This window comes from Oncorhynchus gorbuscha, linkage group LG09 (genome assembly GCF_021184085.1).
Source record: "Oncorhynchus gorbuscha isolate QuinsamMale2020 ecotype Even-year linkage group LG09, OgorEven_v1.0, whole genome shotgun sequence".
Lineage (NCBI taxonomy): Eukaryota > Metazoa > Chordata > Actinopteri > Salmoniformes > Salmonidae > Oncorhynchus > Oncorhynchus gorbuscha.
This window is the reverse complement of record NC_060181.1, coordinates 41560445-41574388: the sequence shown is the minus strand read 5'-3', so window position 1 is coordinate 41574388 and position 13944 is coordinate 41560445. Positions and strand designations below refer to the sequence as shown.

Here is a 13944-nt window from a genome sequence, read left to right as displayed (position 1 = left end):
ATGATGCTGACTATGAGGAGGAAGGGGAAAATAAATGGCGAGAGGTTGATGAAGGGAGCGAGGACACACAGTCAGTACCGGCAGAGGGAGGAGGCAAGAAGCAGGAGGAAACACTAATGGTGTTACGGGAGGAACGGATGACTCAGAGCGAGGGCGTCAGGTGGTGATCTCTGATCACAGTATACAGGGCTAATAACAGCAGAGGACACAAACTGGCGCTGGCACAAAAAAATATCTGGAGCATCGACCCGGTCTCAGCACAACCTGCAAGAACAGTGATCCAGGACCAGGGGGGTTAGTAATTACCTGGTCGGGGTAGCTATGCCCCGTCGCTACGTTCAAACACTGATCCAGAGACAGGTCTAAAGTTTCACACTGAGGCACCAGACCTCACCGCAAGCTACAAATGTTGACCGCACTATGAGGTAAGATGGGAAACAATAACAACCTTAAAGGCATGCTCAAGTCAAGCGGCAACTTATGAAGAGTGGGAAGCCAATATTAATGTAATAGCCGATTAATGAGGCATGATCCCAGCAAGGCCCTGGGAGCTGGGATAGTGGCCTTATGGGTTTGCACAGTCACAGACTACTCAACAGAGCATCATAGAGACATTAAAACATTGACCTAAACCTCCGATGGCCAGATGCTCGTGGAACAAAGCTGCTCTCTAATGCAACAGCTTTAAATATGTTTTGGTAACTCTGCGGTGCTGGGGACACACCTACTACCCTTTCACACAGTTACACAATTACTGGGTGGATTATCAGTTTAGGAAGTCACCCGGGGTATAGTGGCACATGCTGAAGATTAGCTGCTATAGCCAGCGTTCAGGGAGCGATTCACAGGAAGAGATCAAACACCACTCCACAGAGAGGAAGCCATTTGAATGTGTGTGTGACGCTTGACAGAGCACTACCGCTCCATCCGATTCGGTCTCCACGTTTGTTGAAACAAACTGCTCCACAACAAAAGGGAAATCATTTCCTCCCCGTGTTTTACATGTGCAACACAGCTGCTGGGAGTCAACTGGAAAACAATGTAGCCGCAGTTAGTTCACAAAGCAAGGGGGTAAGCGACTCACAAGGCTCTGGACAATATCATCGACACATTATGTAGACAACTTTTGTAAAGCAGCCACAATAGACCAGCCTTTTCCGGTCTCAGTTTATTATCAAATGACAAAGGCCATAGGCGTAGAAGCTACCCTCGGACTATAAATATCAGGGCTTTTACAAAAAAAAAGCAGGTTGGCTTGGATTCTATGGCGCTTTTATGTGACTGTTCAAAGCAGCGCTTTAGCCCTGAGCTCATGTTTGAGAAAGATGAGGCAAAAGGTCTCATTCATATTCCATTCTGTGTAAATAATTGAGTTTGTGGCTACAGAAATAGGTCCTGTGCGAGTAACCACGGCTTGGCTTCATTCTCAATCTTTAATGATTATGTGGCAGAAAGAGCATTTTCCCCCGTCAGGGCCCCTTGGAGAAGCCCACTTTATCAAGACATAAAACACACTTTTGAGACAAGAGACATACCCACGCACGCACGCACACACAGCCAGAACTATCCAAAAAGGACCGTTTTGTCCTCCGTCGGGAACCACTGATAGTCATCGCTGACAAGACTGTGCGGCTAAAAACAGCTTTAATGTATCTGCCAAACCTCACTCTCGCTACGCAGCCCAATTACATCCCTCTGCTGTAATTCCTGAGGAATGTGCGGTTCGGAAGTCCGCCGTCTCGCTTTCCCTGAGTTCCTGAAACAACACAAGGTCACCCCATGCTCCACCCTCTGTCTTACTGCCTCCATATGGACAGGCAGAAGGTGCTGAGGATACGGTAGAAGAAGCATTCCGACTGGTCCCAGAGACACACCGAGCGCCTGTATTCATTGGTTAGCAGAAAGTTCAAACACAACATTAGAGCCTTTGAATGGGTCTCGGTAGCTGGTATGTGGAACAACTTTGAAATGCCGGTCCTCTAAGCAGGAACAGAAGATGTGTAGAGCGCTGAAAAGCTGGAGAGCAGAGATTGTGGTGGTACACACCACACTAAAGGGGAGATGCTACTATACCCCACACAAGTACAGATGTCTTTAAAGTATTTGTAGCCTAGACCCCAACAAAACCTGTCAAGATGCCTTATGTGGACAATAACTCACACATAGTAATGGGAAGCCACACAAAAAGACAAAAGGGTAACAGACTGCTTCAAAAGATGCCATGAACTCCAGAACATTCCGGAAGACTGTAAATCTGTACGTAATGTCGAGGCCCGGGCACTGGCTGGTAGGGTAGGTCATGTCTGGTATTTTACTAAGCCTTGGTGTTGGATGCGTTCTGGGAGACAGCCACGAGGCTCTATTTTCTCTAGAGGATATCTTGGGTCTGGAGTCTGGGAAGTCGGCCATCATTCCAGCCAGCCAATGAATCACTTGATTAAACAAATTATTGTCATCAAAGTCATCAAGCCTCACGCCTCCGGGCTAACCGGTTTAAGCATAGCATGACAATGCCAAGATTAAAAAATAAATGACCATTGGCCCAGTCAGGGATGGGAGAAAACGGAGATATGATATACACACTATCAAAGGTGACAGATTGGGAAAGTGGATTTTCAATAAGGTCACCGAGGGCCAGAATTTGAGGAAACGCCATCCACAAAAGTCTTTCCTTGAAATGTTCCACCCATTAAGACTTTGCCGTTGCCTCAAAAGGAGAGTGAGGACATTAGCGTGTCAGTGGCATTTACATTTAAAATCAAAATGGATTCCATCTCACACGGTTCTTTATAGGCTCCTCCCCCCGTTTAATAAAAGTGCCCTCATTCTCTCTCTCGGTAACGGGAGCGTTTTCGGGACACTGGACATGGCTGGACACCTGAGTCAGAGATGGCACTATATCAGGTTTTGTTCAGCTCTATAAATTATACAAGTGTACCGTTTTTCATGCTTCTATACCAGCGTGAACAATTACCCGGTTTATCTACTGGACTATTTGGACAGTGTGTCTGCCACCACTGGCCTGGAGAATCAAACTAAAGCACATCTGAAAAGGGCCTTTCAGTCATGACAGGAGACGCAGGAAGCTGTATACTTGCTTCTAACAATGCCTAAGATTGAGGATAATAGAATGTAGCTATTTTACAAAACACAAAACGGTTTAAAACGTCTTTGTACAACTGAACCAAATCTGAATTGGCGGCATTTTTCCGGAGAGCAAGAGAGTAAAACATAGCTGTGCCTTGGAGGGCAATTATTAGTTTGAAAAACATTTCCCTACGGTACGGTGTACCTAGACAGAGAACTGAAGTACTTCCTGTTTTTCTCAAACTGTTCCTATGACAACCACAACTCTTTGCTGAATATTCATGACTGCTCCATTAAATTCAAAGCCAATGAGTAGAAACGTTTACACATGACCTCAGCATTTGGATGAGAGGTGCTATTTCGAAAGCCTCTAACGAATCTTTACGGAAGTGCCTCAAAACCCTCTGGAATCTGTGGGATTTCTCATGAAAACAACATGAAATTACAGTGTTGCACTGAATCAAGTCAGGGTTTATAATGGAAACACCAGATATTAAAGTGCATTTTTCTGCTTGGCGGAGCACAGTACAGATTTCAATTAGGTGCTTTTTTAGGACCGATAAAACATGCACGGAAATATGAGTGAGAACAGATGTGGGAAATGCGGCATGTTGTTTTCCAGCGCAATCTTGGGAGCGGGATGGAAAAATTCAATTGAAGTCACGACTTCTTCATATATCCCCCATTTGTAGATAATACCCCACAGATGAAGCACATTCCCACTCAGATCCTAGTCTATACAGGAGAACAGAGCCAATAGGGAGAAGGAGAGGTTTCCCAGGCAACAGATATACACAACAAGCTTGACCACAAACTATGAAACTCTGCTGCAATAAGATTTCTGTAACTTAGTGTGGCGGTCGTGTGCCCAAGTCCGAGCAAGGAGATGGAGAGTGTCGGTCAAAGTTTCTGTTTTTAATTAAGTGACAAGAGAGTAACTCTGTGCCACATAAAATATGATGTGTACACCATCACTCTAACGACGTACGCTGAGAGTGATGGTGAAGCATGTTTTAATAAATAAATCAAATAAAGCACAAACATGACCCGGGAACAGAAACAATGACGACTGGGGAAGAAACCAAAGGAGCACACCTGACAGTACCCCGTCCCCGGAGCGTTCGGCTCCAGCTACAGGACCTGGGGATCTGGAGAGAACTGGTCGCCTCCGCTGAGGCGCAGAAACCTGACGTGAGAGCCTGATGCGTGAGAGCCTGATGAGCCGGCTGAAACCTCCCCGGTCGCCTCGGTCGAGGCACGGGAACCTGTTCACCCAGCTGAGGCATGGGAGCCTATCGAGCCAGCTGAGGCATGGGAGCCTATCGAGCCAGCTGAGGCATGGGAGCCTATCGAGCCAGCTGAGGCATGGGAGCCTATCGAGCCAGCTGAGGCATGGGAGCCTATCATGCCAGCTGAGGCATGGGAGCCTATCGAGCCAGCTGAGGCATGGGAATCCTACAAACCGGCTGAGACCTCCCAGGAAGCTCCGGCTCCAACACCTGGACCCGACATCACCTCCAACCCCAAAAAAACACTCCCTGATGCTTCCCTTTATTGAGTTGTCATTCTGTAACGTCGGGAAGCAAGTTCATGGAGTGAGTGTTTTAATAAATAAATGAAACACGTAACACAAACAACGGACAGACGTGACCCAGGAACAGGAACAATGACAACTGGGGAAGAAACCAAAGGGAGGGACATATAAAGGGCAGGTAATCAAGGAGGTGATGGAGTCCAGGTGAGTGTCATTGTGTGCAGATGCGTGTAACGATGGTGACAGGTGTGCGCCATAACGAGCAGCCTGGTGACCAGGAGGCCAGAGAGGGAGCACACGTGACAATCACATACAATTTTGAGGTTTCATCTGACCTCACTCAAAACAATGATCGAATGCGTTGCATGACAATACGTCCAAATAGCGTTCCAAATATCGACGGGAGATAAGAGCATGCAATTGAGTTTTTGGATCATTCATTTGTCATTTCATTGGAATGATTCAAAGCAGAAATGGCTTTTTTGACCCAATACAATGGGTATTTCTCTTGGCAACTGAGACTTACTGGGGATAGTGTTAGGCAGATGTGGGATCATGTGCTCAGGCCAAACACTTAACTCTCATTACTGTCCTAACTAGCCTAATCCAGCGCCATCCTGCTCGGCACATAGGTCCCCCCCCCCCCCCAAGTCAGACATCCTCAAGCATTCCTAGCAGTAAAGCACCAAACAGAAGGAGCCCCCTTCGCCAAAAGGGAGACCAAATTCACACTCTCCTCTTCATTTAAAGTGTAACCAGGCTGCAGGCATGGTAGTACAGGAAGGAAGCAGACAGGTTAAACACAGGGTCTTTTCCCTGCTTTTCTTTTCTTCGTCACAACCACAGAACCTCCACCACAATCCTCTGAAGGAACTTTTCATTTGCTAAGCTAATTAAGGGGTGAGAGAGAGAGAGAGAGAGAGAGAGAGAGAGAGAGAGAGAGAGAGAGAGAGAGAGAGAGAGAGAGAGAGAGAGAGAGAGAGAGAGAGAGAGAGAGATGGGCTGCTTTATAAACAGTTACTGTTTTCAACAAAAACTTGACATCCACGTTAAGAAAGGTGGGGAGTCACTAGTTTGTCAAATTGTGGCTCCTTACTGTCTACACATGCACGGTGGCAGGGGCCAAAGTTAAACCACCGTCCATGTGCTGCCTCTCCCCAATGTGTTTCCCCAAGCCTAGAAGGCTGGACTTTGTCTTTAATAAAGACAACTAAATACACACACATACACACAACCTCAGCCTCATGAAAAATCCCTTCCAAAAAGTCAAGAGGAGAGAGGGTGGGGGAGGGGGGTTGTTCCTTTCAAACAAACGCACACACGTCCTGCAGATGTCCGCGAGGCGTACACAAACACTCCCTTCTGGAGTGTCAGCAAAGCAGAGCGTTGGTGCTGCATCTCTCGTCTTAAAAAAAGCAACAACATTCTTTTCAGCTGTCTCAATGTGGAATAATAATGCAACTGTTCTCAGGGTAACTTAAGACGCGGCGGTAATGACAAGCAGCGTCTTAGCCTTGGGGGTGGGGTCGACAAAGCAGGGCTGCGTGCGTGGCTGATGACAAAAGAAGAGCGCATGGGGACAGATGCTTTCCTTCAGAGGCCCAAGGAGCCCGGGCCTGCAGAGTCCATTAGAGATTGCGTAACGCTTGGCAGATAGGGAGATTGAAAATGCTAACTTTGAACGGTAACAACCCTCACCCCGTTTGACCTAAAATCATGAAATGAGGTACATAGGTCCCTCTCCTTACAAGGAACAAATGTCTCGGGGACCCATAAGGTCAGCCATGATGGATTTTCCTCCATTTAGAATTTTGGGCTAAACTTTTAAAACGCTACTCTTCTGGCAACGAATGACCGATCTGCACGAAACTTGAAGTGTGGCATCTATAGACAAAAGGTCTCTCAATGCAATATTTTTCCAACTAGTACCTAAAACCACAGGGCCACTATTGACCAATCAACATTCACTTGGGGTTGGTCTGGGACATAAATCAGTCAAGGATATTCATATTGTAACAACACAGTTGCAAACACTATAACTGGCGCTATAACGGGACAAAATGTATATTTTTGACTCAGAGTGATGACATTTGGCTCACATGCTCAGGGATATGAGTCGAGCTAACCCACGCGATATCACAGACACCGCTGGCCTGATTTTGACAAAACTTGGGTGAATGATGAATCTTGCCATAGAAATCTGTCATTTACAAAATTACACTGATTGGCCCAACGGGGGCGCTACATCATTTGTGGGGGGCGACATGTTTACTGTTCATTCTTGTATGTTCAATATTTCTTAAATGATAGATGATGCACTTTTTTAAATTTTATTTTTTACAAAAGGAGGATGGGATAAAGCCCTCTTATAGTCACTTTAAAAGAAACTGCGAGTCGGGTTCTAAAACTGCGCAGAGTCGGGGTGTATAGCTATTCAGGTCAGAACATTCAGAGAAGTTGCAAGAATCTACAGGTATGTCAATAAAGTTGGTTGAAAATTGTATACCGTATCTAGAGGAATAGGAAATGGAAAAAGGCTTGGCATCGGTGGTTCTGGGCCTGCTAGTAAACGCAGTTTGTGTATTGATGTTGCTATTGTCTTCTTTAATACAGAAGCCAAAGACAGCCTCAGGTGTGGAGCTTGGCAGTAGTGTGGGGTGATCCAGCGGTCAGCTAGCAACCTGTGCTACTCAGGCACAACATTACTTCAAATCAGTGAACACAGAACAAATGAGGTGCTGTGTAGTTCTACCCATGGATACATCTCCCCTGGCCTCCTTGTTTTACGTTCCAGTGTTATTTAAGGGCACGGGATCATGAAGCATACAATGCACATCAATAAGCACATCATAAACATTGCTTTATTGCTTCATAGCATTATTGCAACTTAATGTAAGTATGTATGCATTTATGGTGTGCTTATAGATGTGTAAATCCTTATGATATACAGTTTGTAAACAATCACATATTTTGTTATATACAAAGTGTATAGATAACCTCGAAAGTGGAATGGAATTTTTTGGTGTTTTTCCCACTTATTTACCTTGAATGTCCCGAGATTCCTCGGCCAATTCCATTTTTTGAGTTATTCCTTTGAGGTCCTGCATCAGACACTGAGTCAGTGCTACCCTCACATAAATCATCCATTTGAAAGGAGGTGAACACCCACGCTTCCCACCAATACCTGACAAAAATTGACATGCTCCCACATCTGGCAACTAGCGGGAACCCTAAACATAGCTAGGGCCCAACCTTCTTCGCATCCGGGTTACAGGAAATAAAGGCTGGGAGAAAAAAAATCCCTGCGGGCATTATAAATCACCTTCGACTACGGCTCTGTCCAAATTGACACACTATTCCCTATACGTGGTGCACTACTTTTGATGAGGGCCCATGGAGCTCTGGTCGAAAGTAGTGCACTATACACGGAATAGGTTGCCATTTTGTCCCATGTTGCTCAGTTGGTAGAGCATGGCACTTGCAACGACAGGGTTGTGGGTTCAATTCCCGCGTGGGACCAGTATGAAAAAGTATGAAAATGTATGCACTCACTACTGTAAGTTGCTCTGGATAAGAGCGTCTGCTAACGGACAATTTTTAAAAATGTAAATAGATCATTTGGGACGAAGACCCCAGCTGAAATGTCTTATCTGAAGGGTACAGTAATAACTATGCTTGAAGGAGTGTGGTAATTAACTGCAGGTTGGCATTTTTTGTTATGAATCTTGCCCTGTAGGCAGCACTGTAGAGTCGCTGGCACAGTCACAAAGTCATAAAATCTGTTTTTAAACATAACCCTAACCTTAACCACACTGCTAACCCTGATGCCTAACCTTGAATTAAGACCAAAAAGCTAATTTCCCCACAGGAATTTAAACAATAGAGACAATTTTGACTTTGCAGCTGGCACATCTAGCGGAATTCGCTCAGTTCTGCCTCCAGGGCAAGATTCATGACAATAAACGTCAACCTTATAATTAACACATAGATTTGCCTGGTGGTTATCAGCCAAACCACTTGATTGCCATGTCAACAGGGGTGCCAACATTGAGAATCAATGTCAAGCGTCGAGTTTCATTGAGGCGGATATACGCCTCTCACTGCTGCAGGGTACACACAGATAGATAGAAGCGATAGATTGACAGGGGGAGGGAGAAGGAGGGGGTTTATGATAGTCAAACATACATGGTGCTGTTGCAATGTATGTGTGTCGTTGCCATGCCCACAAAGCCATGGATCATACCTTGGTAGGCTACAGCCCAAAGGACCAAGGGGTCAAAGAAAATGACAGGTTGAGGGGCTCTCTTCACAACTGCCTGATGACAATGTTCATCAAAACAACAAAAATACAAAGTAAAATGGCCACTTTTGTGTTTTTGTGAGCTTTGACTTTCTCTCCAATAGTATCCAATGGAGGGAGACCCTATGAGTCAAGCAGACACAAGGGCTTCTGGATCTGAGGCTCATCTGTTAAAAACATGCCCTCTGGGGGTGACGTCATGCAAAACAATGACTCGTCAAAACACTGGTGGCTGAATCAGCTAATTGGACAACCACTCCGAGAGGAACGGAGCCCAGTGACGAGACCTGTAAAGCCACAGAGAAAGTAGTGGGACACTTCGAATAAGAGTTCAGTTGTAGCACCAAATACACGAAAGACACAAATGCTCAATTATATTTTTCCAAGTCCATTCCAGCATTCTCTGCAATTTGTGGGATAATCAGTGGGCCCCAATTATATTACCAAACATGAGTATATAGAAACAGCATGATCACACAATAGTACGTTTGGATATCTATAATAAAACAAATTCCATACATGTCTCTAATATGTTTGGCTCTAATGCTGACTTTCCACTGTCACACCAGTGTTACACTTAAGCAATAAGGCCAAAGGGGGTGTGGTCTAAGGCCAACATACTAAGTCTAAGGGCTGTTTTGGACACGACGCAACGCCGAGTGCCTGGATTACAGCCCTTGGCCGTGGTATATTGGTCATATACCACAAACCCCTGAGGGGCCTTATTGCTATCGTAATCTGGTTACCAACGTAATTAGGAGAGTAAAAATACATATTTTGTCATACCCGTGGTACCAAGGCTTTAAGCCAATCTATATTCAGGGCTCGAACCCCCCCCAGTTTATAACAGTGTCTAACAAACACCCTTATGTTGCAATAGGGAAATTGTGTTTTGAGGACTAGTGAAGAGCAGCATCAACAGCATCGGCGTCATCAAAACAGTACGTCTTGTGTGAGGTGTTAAAGTTCACAGTTAGCTACTGTTATCTAAATGCCAGATGAAAAGTACCAGTGGCCTGGCTTTGGCCCCACGCCGGAGACACGACACAAAGCCTGAGCCTTTTGGGCAATACACTAGGTAAACAACCTATTGCTACACTGCCATAAACAACTTATTTAGCTCTCACTAAAGTCTTTGTGAGCATTACGGTAGCTTATTGGGTTGCCTGGAGTTGTGTCTCACTCTGATAACCAAAACGGTCAACTGAGCTGGGCACATAACGGAACATAACGTAGCATAAAGATGTATATAACTAGGTTCTACTTTCCTGATTCAGTGTTTGAGTAGGCTAGGCACGTTTACGCAGCCAAAATTATTTTTGGAAAGGCTGCATGCAGCAATAGCTTTTATTTACATTTCACAATAATAACCTATGAATTGGCCATTACATCTAAACGACAAAAAGCTTCGTAAATGGAACCAGGCTGGGTTTTATGAACTCCAAAGGCCAACCGATAACAGGTAACGTTAGCTTATAATAAGCAGTGATTTGTAAAAAATAAAATAAAAATGATTCTTGTCATTTCCATCCAGAAAGGTTTCCTCTATTTTTGACCAGCAACCAGAAATGATAGTTTCGGGAAGATGTTCAAATACAGAAATTAAACGAGACAAACTGTAAAAAAAGAAAAAAAAAGAAGATGTATCTCTTCAAAGCAAACTCTGACCGTTGAAACATAGGCAAACTTGACCGGTCAATTTTTTTTTTAACATTGACTACAGTTCAAGAAATAGCTCTGTCCGGAATTAAATTCACATTGCTCCTAAATTGTAATATGACCGGCTACAATGTGTCACATGCAGGACAACAATGGGCTACAGTCACAATTGCTTCAAGTGCGTTACGGTATAACATACAAGTGTGAGTGGTCCCAGATTCAACGTTGTTTCCCCCCCATTCTAACGTTACCCCGCAAGCAAATCGATATGGTTCACTTTTTTTTTAAACTTACCCTTTCCCCCGAGAGAAAGGCCGTCATGCCGAGGGTCAAAATTATCCAAATGTTCCTCATTATTCCTTCAGTGAAATGTGTAGATACAGCCAAAATACCAAATCGTCTTCCTTCTCTCCCTTCCCTCTTCTGTGTGCGACTATCCCCCTCTCCCCTTGCACCCTCGCTCCGGTCCTTTGCGTTTCTCTCACTCTAGAGTGGAACACCGGATACGTGTTGCGTTTTCTTATTCCGCCACGCACTTTTTCCCCACCAAAAAAAAAATATAAATATATATTGAGTCAAATTGCTGCGTAGGACATTTGACTTGGTTGTTTCACAGTTGAATCGGGACTTCTATTCACTTATAGTACAGTTCCGTTAAACTCGCTACGATTCGGCCATTTCACACTTCACAGAAAGTCAACAGTATGCAGAGAGAGAGAGAGAGTCGGGAAGAAAACACAGGAGAGACAGTGCAATGATTGACAGTTACTCCGACCATATGGGTGCATCGTTCAAGCCAAGAGCATTGCCTATCTGTATATCACTACAACGCACTGCCATCAAATGAAATGTCCTATTGGTTGCATCTAGATGTACTTTATCGACGTTTCTGTCATTTAGCAGGCGCGCTTATTCAGAGAGACTTTCAGTAGTGAGCGCATATTCTTTTAAGTACAAGTCCCAAATGGGTATCGAACCCACAACTGTAGCATTGCAAGCAACACGTTCTATCAACTGAGATACACGGGGACATGATATACATAGAATATCACTTAATAGCTTACATAATGATAAAATATTGTTTAATGTTCCAGAAAAGTACAGTTACCATTAGTCAACTATAATAGAATGTATCATCTTAAATTGTGGATTATAATTATCTGCATCTTTTAAATCATTGCAGTCATGTCGCCAAGCCTTATCGTTCCCCTTTAACAAAGTATTACTTTACTGAAATGACTGTGACACCTTGAAATTATAACTGTGCTACTAACTGTTTTTTCTGATGGCCTCGATAGTCCAGTAGAGGATCATTTTAAGAAATGTTCCAGTCTGTCCATTTCTATAGTTAATTACCATGCAAAGTCTCCCCCTGCTGGTATAATTCACTCCTAAAGAGATATGAAATGGGATCCAGTTTCAGTAGGCCTACGGTATGAATCATACAATCATATCAAGCATAAATGACAGTATTTTAATCTTGAATGAGCACTTTGTTTCAATTGTTTGACATTCTCATACTGTGAATGGCAAACATGGCTTCTAACTTACAAGTAACCATGCATTCATACTTTGTATCAGACTATATGCTTGTATATTGCCTTTCTCGCACAAATCAAATCAATTTGATTTGTCATGTGTGCAGAATACAACGGGTGTAGATTTTACAGTGAAATGTTTGCTTACGAGTCCTTCCCAACGAGTAAAACTTGTTTGTATAAAAATAGTAACCCGAGGAATAAAATACACAAGAATAAAGCTATATACAGGGGTTGTTTAACATGATTTTTGAATGACTACCTCATCTCTGTACCCCACACATAATAATAATTATCTGTAAGGTCCCTCAGTCGAGCAGTGAATTTAAAACACAGATTCAACCACAAAGACCAATGCCTCGCAAAGAAGAGCACCTATTGGTAGATGGGTGAAAAATAAAACAAGCAGAAAATAAATATCCTTTTGAACACGGTGAAGTTATTAATTACACATTGGGTGGTATATCAATACACCCAGTCACTACAAAGATACAGGCGTCCTTCCTAACTCAGTTACCGGAGAGGAAGGAAACCGCTCAGGGATTTCACCATGAGGCCAATGTTGACTTTCAAACTGTTAATGGCTGTGATAGGAGAAAAATGAGGATGGCTCAAAAACATTGTAGTTACTCCACAATGCTAACCTAATTGACAAAGTGAAAAGAAGGAAGTCTGTACAGAAACCAATATTCCAAAACATGCATCCTTTTTGCAAAAAGGCACTAAAGAAATACTGCAAAAAATGTGGCAAAGCAATTCACTTTTTGTCCTGAATACAAAAGGATTGATTGTTCAGGGAAGAGTACCACTCTCCATATTTTCAAGTATAGTGGTGGCTGCATCATGTTATGGGTATGCTTGTAATTGTTAAGTACTGGAGAGTTTTTCAGGATAAAAAAGTTAGTGACTGGAGCTAAGCACAGGCAAAATCCTAGAAGAAAACCTGGTTCAGTCTGCTTTCCATCAGACACTAGGAAATGAATTCACATTTCAGCAGGACAATAACATAAAATACAAGGCCAAATCTACACTGGAGTTGCTTACCAAGAAGACAGGGAATGTTCCTGAGTGGCCGAGTTATAGTTTTGACTTAAATCTGCTTGAACATCTATGGCAAGACCTGAAAATGGTTGTCTAGCAATGATCAACAACCAATTTGTCAGCACTTGAATAATTTGGGAAAGAATAATGGTCAAATATTACACAATTCAGATGTGCAAAACTCTTAGAGAGTTACCCAGAAAGAATCACAGCAGTAATCACTGCCAAAAGGGATTCTTATCGAATCAAGATGTATTCATGTTTACGTTTTCATAAATGTTTTACCCACTTTGACATTAACAGAGTATTTTGTGCAGATCGTTGACAAAATACATGACAATTACATCCATTTAAATCACACTTTGTAACACAACCAAATGAGGAAGAAGTCAAGGGGTGTGAATACTTTCTGAGGGCACTGGATTCAGTCTTGTTGGTGTGCATAAGAGTCAATGCAAGATAGGGTCCATGCAGATAGTCTGTGTAACCTTTCAATTAACATTTTTAGCAGCCTTATGGCTTGGGGGTAGAAACCGTCCTGGAGCCTGTTGGTCTGAGAGCCAATGCTCCTGTACCGTTTGCCGGATAGCAGCAGAGTGAACAGTCTGTGGCTTGCTGGCTGAAGTATTTGGCCATTTTTCGGGCCTTCCTCTGACACTGTCGGACATCGAGGTCCTGGATGGCAGGGAGCTCAGCCCCAGTGATGTTCTGGACTGTCCGAACCACCCTCTGTATCGATTTGCAGTCGAGGGTGGTGCATTTGCCATACCAAGTGGTGATGCAGC

The 13944-nt window shown here is 43.7% G+C and overlaps 1 protein-coding gene across 1 annotated transcript in view; it reads right to left on the bottom strand.

Annotated features, from left to right (window-relative positions):
* The window catches only part of LOC124043636 (syndecan-2-A-like), a 33857-nt gene extending 22455 nt beyond the window's left edge, over positions 1–11402 (bottom strand). The window contains exon 1 of the mRNA XM_046362424.1: positions 10875–11402. Within this exon, the coding sequence (XP_046218380.1) occupies positions 10875–10934 (60 nt within the window). The 5' untranslated portion in view covers positions 10935–11402. The remainder of the gene's footprint in view (positions 1–10874) is intronic.
* Between the last annotated feature and the right edge of the window lie 2542 nt (positions 11403–13944).